At 42.9% G+C, this 20054-nt stretch overlaps 1 protein-coding gene across 7 annotated transcripts in view; it reads right to left on the bottom strand.

Annotated features, from left to right (window-relative positions):
* Positions 1–20054, bottom strand: part of nav3 (neuron navigator 3) — a 272816-nt gene that overhangs the window by 100284 nt on the left and 152478 nt on the right. For 5 of the 7 annotated variants that reach the window (XM_061029865.1, XM_061029866.1, XM_061029867.1 and 2 more), the window contains 2 exons: positions 15982–16398; positions 13949–14068 (listed from right to left, as the gene is read on the bottom strand). In XM_061029865.1, the coding sequence (XP_060885848.1) occupies positions 13949–14068; positions 15982–16398 (537 nt within the window). The remainder of the gene's footprint in view (positions 1–13948; positions 14069–15981; positions 16399–20054) is intronic. The other 2 variants (XM_061029869.1, XM_061029870.1) reach the window with 1 other exon arrangement.

The following is a 20054-nucleotide window of genomic DNA, read 5'->3' as shown; positions in this document are numbered from 1 at the left end:
GTTCTTAACCCCCCCCCCCCCCCCCCCCCCAAAAAAAAGTCTGCTGCTCACAGCCAAAGGCTACACGTTTGAAGGATATGACTTCACTGCAGAGAACACAGACTTAAAAGCCAATGGAAATGGATGCAGACCTTTTCACATGTGTTTCTTTCTCTGCAGGTTCTATAGCAAATCTCTGATTTTCTCCTGCTGCTCCCATGCTATGGATGCACTGCTGTGGCTCCAGTCAACCATGCAAACATTACCTCATGCAGTATTCAATACATCGGGTCATGTTCTTTCAACGGCTCAGAGGAGCAAACAGCTATAAGCAGCATGAACAAAAGGTAACTATGGCGATAACGCAGCATCACTGAGATAAATGACGTTATTATGAGGAGGGCTGATGATATTTGAGGGTGAATAGTGTTAAATCAAAGAGGTTGGACGTCTGCAGATGCAAGAGTGCGGTGCCCTCGGAGGACCTCTTACGTAAGAAAACAGAAAAAAAAAAAATCACGTCATGGCATCGTTTGAAGACACTTTCAGCTTGGAAATATGGCTTATCAAAGGTGTTTGTATTTATCATTACTGCTCTAATTTTGATAATTTTAAGGTTTAAACATCAGCCAAATTAACCATGCATGAAATGTTGGCTAAAAAAGGTAATAAGGCATGTTACATCTGGTGGATAAATGAAGGTATACAGCTCCGGGAATAGGAACACCACTTTAAAAAATGTGTTTGAGTAAAATGAACATTGTGTTTTGATCTTTTCAATATTTCTCCCAACGTCCAAATCAAATGTTCTCATATGTGTGAACATAACTGAGAACAAAAATATGCAGCATTCAGAGTAATCCTTATTTTGGATCACAGCTGGCATGCACTTTGACCTGCACTCTTTAAACTTTTCATATGGCTGTTTGGTGAAGTTTTGTCACTCAAGTGTTCGTTTTGATGGTGTGACAGGTGAAAACCAAATCAGTATGTCATTATTAAGTAGAACACGGTGTTCCTGTTTCAAAATTCAACAGATGCTAGAATAGAGAGACTTCCATGCTTGCATATACAGACACTGATTAAAGGAAAGATTGGAGTAATCTTTTGTTTTTTCCAGAGCTGTATACACAAAAAAATCAAAATGAAAGTCAAATAGAGAGAGAAACTTTTGACTGCTGATGATTGACGTCCCTTTTACTTTAGTCCATTTTCAAGTTTAATGAAAATCTACCAAACCCCCTCCTATATGTTTGTCACGACGATTGTGAGACTGAAAACAATTTATTGGGAATGCATGTCATTCTTACTCAACTTAAACTACTTTTTTTTAGTATTTCTTAAGATTGGTTGCCATTCAAGACCTCGACAACAAGAGCGTCCTAAACTACAACGAAAGCCTTGCCTTAAAAAAAAAAAAAGACAAAAAAGGGAATTGCCATTTCTTGAAAGCATCTTAATAAGAGAGATAAAGACTTTCATTTAAACTTGTTTGCACATTTTTGTCCTGTTTGTGTTTTCTGGAACTTCAGGTACTGTAGGAAATAACAAACCTTACACATAACAAACTCGATGTTAAAAAAAAAAGAGCCACAACAAAGACATGCTCACCCAGTCACTATGACAACTATCTGTCAAAGACAAACTTTGAAACACTTCAATATTTTCCTCCTCTCCCACACATTCTCTCTATACTCACACGTATAGAGCATGGATCTGTGATGTCAATGCAAAGCACTCATCCTCATTTACTCGTTCCATAATCCCAGTTAATGCCACTGAGCTCTTGCAACACACACAAGAAAACACCAAGACGTCTTCACTAATGACTTCTTCTTGTGCCTTTTTTAAAGCTGAAGCTGGCGAGTGGCTGAATTTTTTCCCCTCAACTCTGATGGAGAGCACAAAGAGCCGGCCCATTACGACCAGCTATGACAAGTTTTGACTCAACTCAAAGCACAAACAGTACACACACACACATTTAAAGCATCAACCAGCTGCTCCAAACACAAGTTCAAGTGTAGAGGAGTTTCGACTCACCGCCTGTTGGATGGACGCTGCCTGAAGTGCTTTGGTCTGTTTCTCTACCGCGCCTTGAACCAAAGGAGAGAACACCTGACAGAGGAGCTACAGACGCTGCAAAGACGCCCGGGAGTCCAAAAAGGAAATGTGGAATGAGAGACAAAGGACTACCTCACTCTTCCACTTTCACCCCCCTGCTGCCTGCTGCTGGTGGTGTTGGTGGTGTTACTCCCCCCCCCCCCCTTCTTCTTCTTCTTCTTCTTCGTCTCCCCTCCCCTCCTCATCAGGATGGGCCTGTCAGCCCCGTTGGAGATGCAATCAGACGTGCCGTCAGCAGCGGGCTACCGAGGGGTTAATTAAAAGGAGGATGACAATGCAGAATGGAAGCCAAATCGAGGAGGAAGCTGGACGCGAGCCGACCGTGCCTCATATTTGCAGAACGCCTCTGACTGGAAGTGATCTCATGCATAATACGTGAGACTCTCAGAGAAGTGTGCCTCGTGTTGGGACATTATTCATGACTCCAACGGACTGAGAGAGACTCATGGTGAGGCATTTTTGAAATCAATAAAAGAATAAAGAGAGACACAGAGAGACTAACTCCAGCTTCTGAAGGCAACACAGAGCAGCCCGGTCTTTATTTGCTGACGTCTGGTGCCAGGGGACAGAACAGTAAAAGCCACACAGATAACAGGAAATCCCTTCCAAGACATCAAACAAGTATGAAACACCCAGCTTTATCCTTTCCTGTTCATCGCTCAGGCTAGACACCTGTATTTTATTTTCTTTACAAACAAACTTTTTGCCTGTGATGCTGTAAAAGTAATTATCTTCCTCAGAGAAGGATTCTAAAAAAATTAACTGGACGCAAGTTGAATCACGACTGTGAAATGAGTTGAGGATAGAGAAAAGCAAAGCAGACATTTGTTTACTGAAAAATGTCCTGGATTTGTCACAGTGAGACAAAACTCGTTTGCATTTTGACCAAAAAAAAATAAAATCAGACTTGCCACTGACTGTGGAATCTAATTCAGCTCAGCACAACTCAATTAAAGAAAAAGGGAACAGAGTGACCTTGGAGGGGACGGGCTGCCAATGTGTCTGTTGCCAAGCAGTGACGGACAGCGGGGACGTCAGCGCTGGTGAAGACGTCCAGACTTCCGACTGCAATGCGGTCAAAAAAATGACAACAAAATCTTTAGCTGTTTGGCAGCGAGGGGTTTTAAAGCAAGCTAATGCAAACCCAGCCGGGGGATTGTCCGAGGCTATGGCAAACTGCTGGAACAAACTAGACCACAAGCAGAGAGCATGAATGTTTGCAACACAACGTCAGCCTCCTCCTGCTGAGGCCTGCATGGAGACATCAAGACAAACATAAACACTGCTGCACTCTGAAGATGTATTTCCTTCAAACAATGGAGTAACAACCAACAGTACTTAAAGGTTTCTATTCAAAGGATCAAAATGTGTGAAGAGGAGATCTGACTGAAGAGCTGTAGCAACTGGAACCAACAATATGTAAAGTATGATGTGATACAAAAGGAAACTCAAGGATATGATACAACACAATACAATACAATGCAATATGATCCGATAACCGATTTTGACGCAATGAGATGCGATAAGACTCGACACGACATGATAAGGTACGATATGACAAAATATGAGACAATACTCTACAATACGGTCAGTCTCTTTGTCTCTAGGGGCAACTTGTGAGGGTCTTGAACAATTGTTAGATTAATCATACATTTTGACTATTGGTGTAATTTAAAGCTGGGGACGATAACTTTGGGAAAAAAAACCCACACAAAGAATAAGCTAGCATTTTGAAGTAAGCTAGATCTGTTCTGTGATGGTAAATGGAAAATCTTTGAGTTTTGGACTCATAGTCTGTCAAAGACAAAACAAGGAGTTAAAACACGCATTTGAAGCTAACTGTTCACCACAGAACCCATCTTTCTAGGTTTACGGTGTAGGTACCAGATGTGCTCGGGTGTTCAGATCGACTCGGGGTCCTGCGCCTGCTAGTGACGCCATACAATGTTACAATTCACTTAGCAGACGCTTTTATCCAAAGCGACGTACATCAGAGATTAAGTACAACAGTAATCCATTCATACACCACCACTGAAGCAGCGGGAGCAATGCAGGGTTAAGTGTCTTGCCCAAGGACACATCGGACATGTTGCTCAGCTGGGGATCGAACCCTCGACCTACTGAGGGGCGACGACTCTACCAACTGAGCCACAGCCGCCCCCGCCCCCGGAAGTTTTATTCGCGATATCAGGGCATAGTACTACATGTCCCACGATCATAGAGTGTTTCTGATTGGTTAAGCTTGCTGTTACCATGGCAATGTTTCCCGCTAGATAAGTCTCGCTAGCAGGCGAGCTAGTTAGTCACAAACTACAAGATAGTACAACACTTGTATTACGGTATAAAACTATAACAACGACAAAAGTTACTCTTAAGAATACACAATATAATTTGCAATGGATTGTGGGATGTGTAGTTCCTTGACTTCGGAGGAAAGTCATGTACACAGTATTGTCTTTATTTATGTTTTTTAATGTCGTTTTGGTGCAGAATTAAATGTCCTATCGTCAGTGGGCGGTCACTGTTGTGCTCAAAGACCCGACAAAACCGTGAAAACTATGAACTCTCCGATCATGTTATGTGACTTCACTAGCAGTGCTATTTAAGTGTCTCTTCACTGTTGTAGTTTAAGGTTTGTCAGCTCTCAGGGGGGCCCCCTACTGGCCTGGGGCCCCAAGCAAATTGCCTTCCCTGCCTGTTGACAAGCAGAACCTTGAATGATGCAGAACTGATGTCCAACAAGCTCACTTAGAAAAAAACTGACTACAGCATGTCTGTCCTGACTCTCTAAATTGACACCGCGCAGTATTTACGTTTAAGATGTTATCTTTACCTCTTTACAGGTTTTCATTTGCTGATCTTAAGGAAGAAATCGAAACAATAAAAGGTTCAGTTCTAGTTCATAAATGTTCAACTTCCTTGATTACAACATGATACCCCCCCCCCGCCTTTTAATACAATTACATTGTCATAATCCACAACAGAGTCAGGCTCCATGGCTGTAAAGTGAATTAGCAGTGATAGGAGATTTGTTGATTCTCATCTTCACAAACTCATTAGGGCCTGTTGCTTGATGAATGGGCTCGTATCCTCGGAAATGTTCAGCCATATGAATTGATAAAGCCGCAGCAGAAGTCTCCCCCCTCTTTATTTATCTGGAAATCTATTCGATGTTAACATTGAATTCAGACACCTTTGGAGGCATCAGCTTATCCATCAGCAGTTTTGCAGACAAATCTTTTCGGCCACATTGCGCTCTTGTGACAAAACTGCACATACAGAGACTTTAATTGTGCCCAGAGGCTCCTCTGCTGGGTGGAAATATACAAATAAAAATGTGGCAAGTAAGATTTTAAATGCTCCATTTGTTTTTCAAAGTCATGAAGAGAATGAGAACAAGCTGCATTATCGCTCACATTAGAAGGAAAACTGCCTACGACCGGCGTAAAGTGATAACAAACAAACTTAATGTGATGCTTTAATATCCTAGCTGCTGCTGCTGCTTCTTCTTTTTTCATCACAACCTGTTGAGAATTGCGAAACAAAATCCGTCGTCTCTAAAAAGCACACAGACATCTCAAACTTTTCAATGAATTCTGATTTCTGATAATCCAAGTTAGCTCTCGGGGTCACACGCTCTGCCTCAACAGTCCAATAAGCTGCAGCTTTCTTCTCTGCAAACAACCGGCCCCCCGTAACTGGGCAAACTTATTCGATTAAAAGTTTTAAATCACCAGCACGTCAAGAGTCGAGAGATAAAAGGAACCACTGCAGTGGATGTAGGGGAATCACTCTCTTTGTATTACAGCCTTACATCACTGCACAGTTAAGATCCACTGATCACCTTTTTCCTCTTTTCAAATTAAATCACCTCCCTTTTACTTCATATGACTTCTAATATTACTTTGAGGCACAACAAACCAACATTTTCAACATTTTTTTTAAGCATAAAGGGCAAGGCCGGATCAACCATTATGATAACTGGGCTGAGATCTGTAGAGGGCCCGGGGTAGTAACTGTATAAGAATAAAACAAGGTTAGACCTAGCTCTACTGTAGCCTCTTCGCTGGTGCCACAGCAAGCCCTCATAACCCTTCTCTGATTCTGTGGTAGTGGGGGCGATAGTGTTGGTGGGTTTGGTGGGCGACAGATTTTATGGAGGAGCACTTGAAAGTTTCTGCCCCAAGGGGCTCGTTGTCGTGCCGATGAAGAGGCACTGGCAAATCATCTTCACACTGAAGATACAAACCTCCAGATAAAGGAGGTTTTAAAAGGTACGTCCATATTAAAAGACATAAACATGCTCTTTAAAACAAACAACAACAAACATCAAGAATAAACTTAACTGTGATCGATGCTTACAGATTCACATGTGGAGTCACACATTGTGCATGCATGACCTCTGCAGCACATGCATTAGAAACTAGCGAGGGATGTAAATGTCCCATTACCGTCTCACGTCCCCTTTGTGTCACTTTAAGGTGACTCACCATTATGACATCACAGTTTCCCATTAATCACACACAGTCAGACCTCGAACTATACTTGCAGGAATGGATGTTATAAATCATACAAATGTGATTTAACTGTAACAAAGTATACTTCAAATCCTCAGGTTGGTTTTAAAGTCAGCTTCTAAAAAGGAATAATCAGGATTAAGATCATTGGTTGATGTTTTGGTCGGTTTGTTTAAAAAAAAGGGTAGCTATGGAAATAATACAGGGAGCTATTTCAGCATGAAAAGTACAAAAACAAAGCAGAATGTTTGTTCAATGCAACAAGTAAAACATTGACAACAATGAGGCATTCATAGGGGGGAACAGACCATGAGCGGCTCAGAGTGAGTACCTCTCTGGACATTTGAGGTTTGATGCAGAAGAAGAAAAAAACTTCACAGATTTGAGTGAAGACATCTCCATGATCTGTTGGACTCCAAAGTCACATTGAGAAAAAAAATGGAAGCAGCACAGGATGTCTTTTTATTTCATCACTGCCCATTTAGTAACTGCTTGACTTCACTTATTAATTCAGCGAGTACAGTAATTAACGAGGACATCAAGCTTCTCCTGGAGGGAAGGAGGAGAAATATTCAGATTCGTGATAAATAGAGGGAGCAGCATTCAGAATGGAGGACGCACTTGAATCAATGCCAGAGAATAAGAAAGAGGAGGAAAACTTAGCTTGTAAAAAAAACTTTCCCTTGAGCTCCTCTGAATGAAAAGACGCCTAATTAGTGTGTGGGCCGTCCTTTTTTTTTTTTTTTTTTTTTTTTGAGAGGAAATAAATCTGCATGCAAGCACCTGCACAAGTGAGGACGCACATTTGCATGATCACAAGAGCCAGACACAGCTGGGTACTCAAAATCGGCGATAAAACTTCTGCCAATTACCATCAGAGGTTGCTAAGTTTAGTCTGTGTGTGCGCGTGCTCTTCATCAGGGGGAAAGACTGAGAAGAGACAGAAGCAGACAGGCAGGTGCCGGAAAAATCTTCACAAAGCTAGAAAGCAGAAATGTCGAGACGCGGCAGTTTCAGGTGCAACGTGAGAGGGGATATTTTCTTCCTAAGCGGGCGCCCCTGGCAGAGAAGGAACTACACAGGAACTTATATAACGACTGACTTTTGTCATTGGTGGCAAAAAACCTTCTTCTCCAAATCTCCTCGCTGCTTACGGCAGCAACTGAGGAGCCACGCAGCTTCACCGCCGCAAATGTCACCACTCTGCAGAGTGACAGCCAGGCTCCTGCTCCTCAGCAACACACACACACACAAGCACAGATCTGCACAGGCACACACACATTACAAAATGTAGTCCAGGACGCGCACATAGACAAGCTCTCTTTTCGTCAACATAACACACATTCAAACACACACAAACTTGTCTTACAATCCCCCAAAGCTTCAAATAACAAAAAAAACAAAAAAAAACGCAGAGCCAGCTGCCATGGTCCGGCCCTCAAACAAGAGGGCGAGCAAGGAAGAGAGACAGCACAACACACACACACACACACACACACACACACACACACACACACACACACACACACACACACACACACACACACACAAACACGCACACACACACACAGGCTAGACACAAATGCTAAAAGCGAGGCCCTGTAACTTATTCATGCCTCTGCTGAGAACGGGAAGCCTGTCGGTGTCAAAACATTCTCCTTGGGCATCTTTTGCTTGACAGTAAAGCCACGAGCATGCGCTCATCTATGTTGCATGACAGGAGGGTATTTTTAGAGGCCGGCTTTTTTAGCTGAGGCTGAATTAACCATTGTTCTTTAAAACGGGCTGATCAGAAGAGAGATCAGAGCTTTTGTTGTTGAACGTCTCTGGGGCAGATGGACGGATTTAGGAGAGTTTCCTGGATTCCTGGAAGAGCCCAACATATTTTTGTTCTGCCAATATAATCAGGCTGATATGCACCTATCACAGATTTATTTGTGTTGGCATATGTTAAACTTCTTTTACAGAAGCTTTATCAGAAAACAATGCTTTGAGGGATTTGAAATGTCACCATGAAGTTTCTTCTGCAAAAAACTCTCTGAGCACTGTCTGCAGCAGATCCTCACAACATGTGCAGACTATTAGAAAACAACGTGTAACAATGTTAAATGTTCTTTAATGCAATTATTTGGTGAAAAAAAAATTGTCTGAGAACATTTGCATGTTTCTGTCTGCTCAGGATTCAAGCCAAAATCATATAGAAAATGAGAAAATGTCTATTCCAGTTAGAATCAACCAAAACATCTGTATACCACATTATTCATACTCAATCTGATCAGTCTGATTGTTGTATTTGTAGCCAAAGACTGTTCAAGACATAGACACAGGCTCAATTATACCACCCATTGGTTACTGAAGAGGCGTTTTGAAGCACAATCGTGGCAGTCGCCATGTTGGAAATATTGACTCTACCTAATAGTGGTCAACAGGTAACAGGCAAATAAGAAGAATAAAGTACAGGGTAAAGAGGAGGAGCTTGGAAGGAAATCAAACCTAAATAAACTCTGCCACGCCCCTTATTTGAAAAATGTAGAAATAGGGCTCAATAATATCAAAATAGATTAGTTCTGAAATAATTAACCGCCCATACAATGTCAACCAGTAAAGGAATGAGCAGTTGATACCACACTGGTTTTAAACTAGGCTGTAAACATGTTTTTTTTTTCTGTTAAAATTAGCATTGTCATTTGAGACCTAATGGGTTTTCCTGGCTTTTAGAGCCTCAAGTGGACATTTGAGGAACTGCAGGTTTTTGTACGACGACATCGGCTTCATTTTTCAACACCTGAGGTCGCCCGTTGTTTTTGAGCACAACTTAAGATATTCAGCCAAAAGTACTCCTGAATCTCGTCCTACCTTTGTCTTGAATATTAATGGTGAAAATGCTTTGACTGTACCCCAACATAGACGATGAAAACTCTATGATGTGAATTCACTCCTCGTCTTTTTTTCTCTACCAGTGGTCTAAACCACCTCCAGAAACATAACACATCACATCTTGTACAGAGGAGAACTTTCCCAGGTAACATGGACGCCAACATATCTGACCAGCAAAAGACAATGATGTATCTCTATACTGCAGCGGATATAAGCCCACCCTGTTCAAGCCCCAGATGGTCTCAGTCACCTGCTGTCCAGGCGTCTCTATCTGATGAGTCATTTAGATGAAGTTCCTCCGGGGGCTTTTTTTGGTTTGGGGATAAAGCAGCCATCAGAGGCAGCCAGGGGAGTTGTTATGGTCGGAGCAAAGCGTGAAGCATAATGAGCCTCATGGGAGCTCGGTTTGTGTACACAGACAGACTCCGGCTCTCTTCCTCCCAGGAACTCTCTCTACCACTGCCAGCGTGCCGGGAGGCCAGGAGGGAAGTGTACTTTTGCAAGTGTGTGTTTATGCTTGTATGAGGTGATTCAAAAGTGTGTGTGGTTGCGTGTGCCTTCTTTCCTAATTGTAAGATGGGATATGTGGAGATGAATATTAATGCATAGTCATTCTTTCCATTACTGATAAAATACAGCAGTTATGCTGTTCTGAATGGGGAACAAATTATTTTGTCACTTCATATCTATCACCCCAAAACTGTAGAGGTCCCCCATGCTCTGCTCTGACAACTTCTAACACGAGTTACAGCTATGCTAAGCTGCTGGAGGCACAACCAGAAACTAGCAGTAGAAATAAATCTGCTGTTTTTGTTCACACATGCTGCTCACCCTGAAAAAAATCTGGAGCTTTTCAGGAGTTTTGTGCAAGTTAGTACTATTACTAAACATATAACTTAATAAGACTGTAGTCGTCCTTGAGATGGTCGACCAACCCACAAAATGGGAAATAAACCCATCCATTCTTTGTTTGTGGTCTGCATAAGTCTTACATTACAGAGTAAAAACTCAGGGGGGGGGGCTCATTGCATTTAAAGAGACACACACACAAAAACGGAGCGTTCTGAGAGAGCTGGTTTATAGAAGCCCCTAAAATTCAATTTGGCCACAAAGTTGTGACTTGTCATTGAGGTCTGAGTCATGCTACTTCTCAGAAAAATAATTTTACTCTGAAAATCGCTGATAAACCCACAATGAATGCTACAAGGTGACATTCCTCCTCCAGGGGTTCTTAAAAGTCATTCAGGATCATTTACATTTAAATGAGGTATTTGATAAAGAGTACAACATAATTATGAAGTGAACAAAAATCCCTCCTAATTTCATGAATTGAAAATACTTCATTACAGCCTGTTTAGGACGTTTTTTTTCCCTCTCACAGCACTGCTCCCTGTGTTCCTCCGACAGTTTCTCTTAGATAAGGGAGCGGATATAAAGCAGTAATCGAGCAAACAGGTGAAGCATTCACTACATTTTCTGGTTGTTGTATACAATGATCATAAGACGGCTGAAAATGAAAGTCATGGTTTTAATCGGAGCAGGTGTAACGACACCATCAGCTGCCTGTATCTGTCACTGCGGGAACTACGGCAGGTGTGTGTTTCATGGGATAGAAAGTTCCACAAAGTCAGCGGACAGATTGTTTGAACTTGGGTCTTATCCCTTACTCGTTTCACTTAAAGCCGGGGGGGTTATGTGGAGAGGGAGACGAATGCTCTGGGATAAAGAAGGAACCAATCATGGAAGGCAGATCCTGTCCTAAGGAGGGAGCTAAAGCCGGCCTAGAGGTGTGAAGCCCCGGTGAGCAATCGCTTCCAAAAATGAATTCCTTCCCCAGAGCTTTGTCGTCTGTCAGTGGGAAGTGACAGCACAGCTTCTGACAATCACATGTCAGAGGGAGGCAGGGGAAGCAATGAAGGCATGTGTACTTTTTTGAGCATCTGTGTGTGTGTGTGTGTGTGTGTACATTATTACAGTTTGGTAAAAGGAAAAGCACAGAGAGGAAGGAAGGAAAAAACAGGGTTCCAGAGTTCAGATTCTTTTCCTATTGGGAGCTTCTTGCCTGCAGGCATCTTAAGAGGAAGCAGACATCGATATTTCCTCATCGCTCCCAGAGGCCCGGAGCGCTAACACAGACTTTAGCAGAGAAAAAGCTGCAATTTTGGGGATTTATGTCAAAGCAAGGTGAGATAAACTTAAGGCAGAATATTCATATTGCAGAGATAAAAAAAAAACATGCAGGGGGGGGAAGTTAGGAAGAGACGGTTTGCAGGGTTCATAGTTATTCTTATCCCATTCATCCCCTTTGCCTCAAAGAGTCTGACAGCCTGACAAGCAGACCCCGTTCAGACTGACAGAGGGGGCAGGTTAATCGGCAAGTCTGAAACCTCTGGACAGGTCTAGCATGTTTTGACGCTCTGTCGATCTCAGATATGATCGGACTCGCCCCCTGCTGGCTGACGGGCTTGACTGGCAGTGGTGACGGATGTGAATGTGAGAGCGAGCACGTAGCACGGTAGCAGCAGGGCCGTCTGGGCCGAGGAACAATTGGATTAGAGAGCAAAAGCAAAAGATACAGACTCAGCAGGAAAGCAAAACAGCACCAGCAGGACTGCCAGTTTTAATGTGACTCATCTAAACTTCACAATTTTTAACGTCTAACCTCAATGACGTCCCTTTTTTCTTTTTCTTTTTTTTGGTGTGACTTATCATCTGTGTGAGTGCTGTCCTGTTGGCTCAGAGCCTCTTTAGCTGCACTCATTTACAGCTTTACAACAAAAGCCGAGTAATTCTTGAGAGCCGTATCTGATCGGCTTTTTCATGCCTCCCACTCCTCATTGAAGTCTTGGCAGAAGTTGAAGTTGCGACACTGGGAAATGTCATTTCGTCAGTCGATTCTCGCAGCAGCCCTCTCTCTGAGGGCCTGTCATCACAATCTTTGCCTGACAGCTTTGAATCGATCGCACGCCTCTCCTTTTCACCTCATTTAGCCGAGTGTGTCTCTGCAGAGGAGGAGGTGTGGGTGCCCTGCCGATCACCCCTGAAGGACAAAAACTTTTTTTTGTTTACCTGTTCTGTGCGCACATAAGGTGCAAAACATTTACTCTTAAGAAGACTGACACCTCGTGAAACTCTGAACACAAGTCACATTTCCTCTTTCACATCTTTCCTTTTTCATCTTTAAACATTCGACTGAAAGATAAATAAAACTCTGCTATGTCCTCTTATCTCCTATTTTTTTTCTTCTACCACCATGAGACCAAAATAGACATACAGTAGTTTAACGAAAGATTAAGATGTACAGATGTTAATTATTGTATTGATTCTTTTACTTTTGGTGCTTTCACACTCACTGGGAAAATCTTTCAGCCGAGCTGCATGTGTGAATGCAAACGGACACATTTTTCATCCCGACTTAATCTGGAATTATTCCTGGCAGTCCCCTAGTAAATGTCCGTGTGAAGTCTGGGTGAGCTGATGAGTGAACGCAGCAGGTATAACTCAGGCCTACAGGATGGGTGGAGTGAGCTTTGTTTCGATGCTTTATACTCTTTACTGCTCCTGTTGGTTTGTCATGATACTGTTTTCCACTGATGTGTTTGCCTTGAGGAAACATCTGCATACATGTTGTAGTGATTTTAACACAGATGTACAGTCACAATTATATGAAACGTTTAACCTCTCTGCATGCGTTACACAGCTGACCCACCTCACCTGAGCCCAGTAGAGTGTGTCAAGTTGTGAGAGTGCGGCAGACACACATATCTCCGGCTGTGAGGTGCATGTGTGAACAACACGTTCCTGAAAATATCTGGGCTTTACATTTCTGAACATTTCTAGAAGACGTCAGGAGTGCAATATGAAAGAGATTGTTTTTGCATACCAAATGTACCGTTTTCTTTACATTACTACTTCCCCTTTTCGACTTGCTTAGTCGTTAGCCAGGTAGCAGTTTTCAAGGTGAATGGATAAAATGTGTTCAATTGGCTGTGAGCGGATGTGTCGGACATTTCTGCTTGGCATAGCTGATCTGTTCCAGCCTTCCTGCCGCTCTCAACACAGAACACCACTTTACTCGAGCACATGCATCACCGGCTGCAGAGCACAGTCTGCTGGATTCAGCGCCGCAATACATCCACCTGGATTAAGCTCGACGTGAGTGGCAACGAGCGAGGCCTCTGAAGCAGTTTAGGCAGTCGAACCCAATCGGTGCCATCCATCCAATCATGTTCAGTTTTAATGGCTTCATGCCAAAGAAATGAACTAGTATTCAAACCACAGACACTTTATGCAAATGTTGATATTTAACACAGTGCACTGATACTTCCAGTGTGTCCCTGCATGGATCTCAAAACTTCAGCTGGACCTTTGTAGCGGTCCACAGTCCACACCCACATCACACACCGATCAGCAGAGCAAGCAGCAGCATTTAAATTGACATGCTGGATTCTTACCTGTCGATGTCACCCTGCACCTCTTTGCTCCCTCTCTGGGAGATTTCTCGAGAAGAAGCCGCGTCTGAGGCTCGCCCTGCGTTCCGCGCATACAGATGAAGGCCGCCGTCTGTAAGGTATCTGTGAGAGGAGAGTTAATGAGAGGTGGTAGGTGTCAGGCTTCACTTTGACATAAAAAAGTTTGACTTATTCAGCATTTTTGAGTTGATTGGAAGCAGTTAATTAAAACCAAACCAGGGAGCTTTAAGACTGTTAATGTTTTTTTTTGTGAACTAACAAAAGCAGAGCATGTTTAAATTGTGTTTGTTATCTGTGTATGTGGCATAGAGTAAGTGGTAGGATTCGAGGCTAATGCCAGAAAGCAATCTGACATGGCTGATAGAACACAGAGATCATTAGCGTCGAGCTAATTAAGCTAATAATTCAGCTAATTACCTTTCCCTCCCAACGCGTTGTTACATTTTCTGTCCTGACACGTCTTTAATCCTACAGATGTTGTACTCCATCACTCCTCGCTTAACGTCCTCTCCCATTTCGACCCTGCCAGTGCCCCCCCCCATAACCTCTCGTGCACAGATCCCAAGTGGGACTCAGCTCTTGTGTGGGTGTTTATGAATTGGTTTTCAACACCCCTCCCACTGGCTCGAGGCATTTATCGCTACGACTGAACCAAGGTCAGAAGCCCACACGCACGCTTGTACAGTAGTGATGCTTTGTGTTGAAGGAACTGAGTCATCTTTTTTCATTCAGGTGATCTGTCAGTGTAAGAAGTCCTCTCAAGGTTCCAAACAGATGTATTATCTGAGCCTCGCCTTTCAAAGCATGACAAACCTATGATAGCCTTGGTGCATGTCAGGCGGCTATTTGTAATAATGCACACTGAAAGATGGGAAAGGCCTTGGGGACTGGATGAATGCACATCTTACCATGAATGAAAGCCTTTTTAACAAAAACAGTAGGCATATGCCGTGAGTCATTCATGATGGCGCATAAAGAAAATGTCCCTCATGGTAGTATTTTAATTAATATGACTGATGGAGAGAACACATCTTTATTAAAGCTGACGTCAGATTGGCTCACTCAAAGAATGTCATAAACATTAAACACGTTTCTAACAATTTAGACATAAAAAGTCAGGGGAAGCATCCTTTGAAGGACCCAACCAACAAAGAAACCAGTGTTCATAGCCTGCAGAGATGGCTCATGTGAGCTGACGATGGTTTGGTCTACAGAGTTATCAGTTTGCATCACCAACCTTCCATAATACTTCCCCTTTCGTTTCTAAGCGATGCCCCCGTCTTCTAGCAATCTCAACAGCTGCACTGGATCTAGCAAAGTCTAGTAACTTAACCAATTATTTCAAAGATAACTTGAAGTTTTCAAGGCCACTTGTGTTCTTAATATAAGAATTGGTAGCTCTTCAATTGAGTAGAAACCAGTTAGTTACATTTTAAAGTGTATTACTCTTGAGAGTCCGCGGCTCATTTGAATTAGCACGCAATTAATCTTGAGATATATTTGTCCACAAAATGATGCTCAGTTGGTAGAGTTGGTCAACTATAAACCCGAAGGTCAGGGGTTCGATTCCCAGCTCCTGCAGTCACATGTCGATGTGTCCTTGGGCAAGACACTTAACCCCAAGTTGCTCCCACTGCTTAGTTGGCGGCAACGTGTGAAGGTGTGTGAATGAGTTAAGTTACTTCTGGTGGTCACTTTACATAGCAGCCTCTGCCATCAGTGTGTACATGAGTAAGTATGACCTAGGGTGTAAAGGCTAGTCAGAAAACTAGAAAAGTGCTATACAAGCACATTTAACATTTAAACAAAGTTTTTGTTATTAAACTCCAAAAAAATGCCATTTTTCAGGGATTAATCAAAAGACAAACATTCAACATTTTACATGTTGTCACTCTTTCAGTTAGAGATATGAAATATTTATTTAAGGAGGAACTATTGATCAGGCCTTTCAAGCATGAACTCAGAGTTAGTCAGTGCATCAGAGGAAGCTAACATGCTAACACTCGTCATCCTACCCGCTGGTGATCTCATCCATCCGTCCGTTCTTTCCCAGGATGTCCCCATCACTCATGTACCCTGCCACCTCCATCTGCTTCCCTCCTTCCAGCCCTCCTCCTCCTGCTCCCTTCTCCCCATGCTCCGCCCCCCTTGCCCCTGCTGCAGCTGTGGCTCGCCTCAGGGGGGCGCTGAACACAAACCTGGAGGGGTCCGAGTGCCCGCTGTAGCGCCCGGTGGTGGTACCAGAGCTTGTCGTGCTCCCCCTGGGTGCAGCATAGCTGCTGGGCATTGAGGGGGCGTCACCTGCCTGGAGACGTGGGGTTTGTGATTGGCCCAGACGCCAGGCCATGGGGGAGGAGCGTGTGGTGAGGGCTGGAAGGCCACGCCCATTGACCTCAGTGGTTACCGTAGTGTCGAAGGTTGTTTCAAGTGTACTGTGAAGACAGAGGGGAAGAAAAGTGAAATCAAGTTAATACATTTTAACTTGTGACACGATACAGCAGAAACACATGACTATAAGGTTATTCTTCGACAGTTGATAACCGGTGTTTAAGGTGAAGTATAGACTGTCCTGGATAAAGTCCCACTGATGGATCAAACTCAGAATAAAGACACTGAAGTCATCATATCAGGTGCACTCCTGTGCGAAGGGCAAACCATTCAGGTGAAAAGATCAGACATATTTTAAGCAGAGAGATTTCTACATCCGCTGAGTGCCACACACTGGGGTTTGTGTGTGTGTGTGTGTGTGTGTGTGTGTGTGTGTGTGTGTGTATGACCTTCCTAAAGTGCTGTTTCTTCCAATGTGTTAACTTGTGAAGGCTCCCATGAGAACACATGTCAGACCATCACAAAGACAGAGAGAGAGAGAGAGAGAGAGAGAGAGAAAGCGAGAGAGAGAGAGAGAGAAAGCGAGAGAGAGAGAGAGAGAGAGAGAGAGAGGGGAGAGAGAGAGAGAGAGAGAAAGAGGGGGGAAGAGAAAGAGAGAGGGGGGGCGAGAGAGAGAGCGGAGAGAGAGAGAGAGAGAGAGAGAGGGAGAGATAGGGGGAAAGCGAGAGAGAGAAAGAGAGAGAGGGGGGAAGAGAGATATATATTCCTCCATCTGACTTTAAAGTGTTTTCAGAAACAAAGTCTCAGTCAGGTGAATTCATATCAGCAGGGTTTGAAGCAGGTGGAAACACCTGTGACGTGTCATGAATGAATCTGTTTCATTAATCAATAAAATTATTCCTTAAAAATGAGGACATCTCCTTTGCAGTTCTTATATATAAAGGCAGGTTTGACAGATTCTGTATGACATGATCTGCATGTGAAGTTACAATGTATGTAACTAGACTTTGTCAACCTCAGCTTTACAGATAAATCATTACTGTCTTGTAGTTTTTTAAGCTGGTTTTCCACATTGTTACATCACCAGGAGCAAAAAGACAAGAGGATGAAAATGCTTCTTGAGACAGAGGGATCTTGTGTAGGAGAGTGTGAGTGTGAAAATAAGTGAAATGTTCACAAATGAAAGCAGCCAAGATGAGGTATGAAACCTGCTGGAGGGAGACAACAGGTCTGACTCAGAGTCCTGAGCGTCTTTCATTAACCCTGCAGCAGACACTGAAGGCTCACAACAGATAACTTCCATCCAACACAAGGATGACATGCTGGAATTTTTTGAGTAATGAAGACCCACCCAAAGACAGTTGATTGACAGCTTAGAAATAGCAAAAACAAAAAGGAAAAGCATAAAGAGAATCAAATAAATGAAATGAAAAGATGCAGATAGGATTCAACATTAAAGCTTCTCAGGTCTCTGTGAATTTACTGTTGATTGCAGATCAACAATATATTTTGCTTTATTTTTCCTAGTTGATTTATTTTTTATTTACTGATTTATTTAGTTTTATTTCTCTTTATATCATTACATCTCTACTTACATTTTTCTAAAATTCTATAGTCATATTTACTCCTTTATATTCCATTTTTTTCTTCCTTTTTCTATCTACTTATATTTATGTAAGACTCTTTGTATTTCCACATTTAATGAAGACTCTTTATATCTCCATATTACTCTTCTGAATCATTGGAACATTTACTCCTCTTTGTCCTCTCTCTCCGTCCATCACACTCTAAGCCGTGCAGCCTGATGTATCTGGACGTGCAGAGCGGAGCGAGGCAGCGGTGGTACCTAGTGTGAGCTCTCTCTGCTGGGAGAAAGAGTGCACTGCAGCCACAGTCACAGACAACTGAACCCCACCTGACATCACAGCAGACAGCTGCTCGGATTTGTGTCTTTAAGGACAAGTTATGTGTATTCTGGTCACAAACATCCCAGCTGCTGTGTTATATATTGCCATGGAAACTAGACTCACACATATAGCAGAAGCGTAAGCAGGATTATATTCTTACATGTGGCTGTCAGAACAGATGCTGACGCTATATTAAATCACATTATGTTGCACGGCCACAGCAATATTAGCTAAGAAATGTCATCTTAAGGGAATTGAAGTAGCCGATGATGCAGTTGAAGAAGAGGCCAGCAGCTGGATCTGTGGGATGAGACACTGATCTGGATGCCTGCATCTGGATGTCAGCCTTCATTAGGTGACAAAAGCAATGACTTCTCAAAGCAGTGTCTCACACATTGCAAGAGAGAGAGGTGTGATATATGCTTTGTTTGCTTGAGTGTGAGTGTGTGTGTGTGTGTGTGTGTGTGTGTGTGTGTGTGTGTGTGTGTGTGTGTGTGTGTGTGTGTGTGTGTGCGTGTGCGTGTGTGTGAGTGTGTTTGCGTGTGTGTGTTCCCGGTGAGAAAGGTCACAACTCTGCACCCCTGAGATGCCAAGTGGCAACATGAGATGGGCAGCGATGCCAGTTATACTCACAACACCTCTCCATCAACACATCCTGAGATCCACACACAAGCACCAATTAAAACACACACACACACACACACACACACACACACACACACACACACACACACACACACACGCACAGAGCCATGTCAAAGTGCAGAGACGACTTCTTATCTGACAAGCGATCACACCCGAATATGGAAATACAGAAATCGGTTTTGCACGCTATAGAAATCTAAATCATTTAACCGCTCGTACACAATGTAGCCCGCTAAATCCGCTTATCTTTATCTCCACGCGGCAGAGAGGGGAGAGAAAAGGGAGAAAGACAGATGAACTGAGGGAGAGCGAGTGTGTGTGTGTGTGTGTGTAGGTGTTGAGATAAATAAATGAGCATGCAAAACGAAGGACACGGGTGAGCAGCAAGTACAGGAAAAAGGTGCTGAAAAATTCTGCACACCAAACCTGCCACCTACGAACACACAGAATTAAAAAATGTATCATTATTACGTTATCAAATGAACCGTAATTGCATGTGATTACCATAAATCATTCATAGTCTCATAAATAGTGTGACTTCTAAATGATTTCTTTTTTTTTTTTTAAAAAGACTACATTTCCCACAAACCCTGCTGCTTTTTTGGAGCTTCGTGACACCATCAGGTCTGAAGCAGAACCAAAAAACCAAAATAAATCCCAAACAGGGGGAGCTGTGTTGTCTTTGGCCAAGAGCTCAGCAGGAGAAGGATCTGTGTTGACAGCAGGGAATCGGTTATTGCTGAGCGATGCTAAATATAAATACATGAGAACTTTGTCTGGCTGCTGCTAACCAGGACTGACTGTTATGTAACGGCATCACTTCAAAGGGCTCAAATGTCATGTTCAATAGCCACTAAATGTTTTCATAATGTTTCATACATTTTCTGTAACGACATATAGCAGCTACTCACACTGTCCTTCAAAATGGACACATTGGAAGGTTTTAAACTACAACAATGGAGGTCAAATAATAGACTGACTCCATGTAGTTGAAGTAGCCCCATGGTTTCAAAAGTGAAGCGTCTTAATAACTGAATTCTGTCTGATGGCCAGCAGAGGGCGACTACAGGAACTGCAAACTAAGACGGATTTGTTTTAAAGTAAATGACACGATCTATCTCTTAACTTGTAACGGATTTATGGCCTTGATCATTTGTTTAAAGTCGTATGCAATACACTGTAATGTGTATTTAGCCAGTTATAAACCC

The sequence above is a fragment of the Labrus mixtus genome, chromosome 22, assembly GCF_963584025.1.
Source record: "Labrus mixtus chromosome 22, fLabMix1.1, whole genome shotgun sequence".
Classification (NCBI taxonomy): Eukaryota; Metazoa; Chordata; class Actinopteri; order Labriformes; family Labridae; genus Labrus; species Labrus mixtus.
This window is presented reverse-complemented; position numbering and strand designations above follow the sequence as displayed.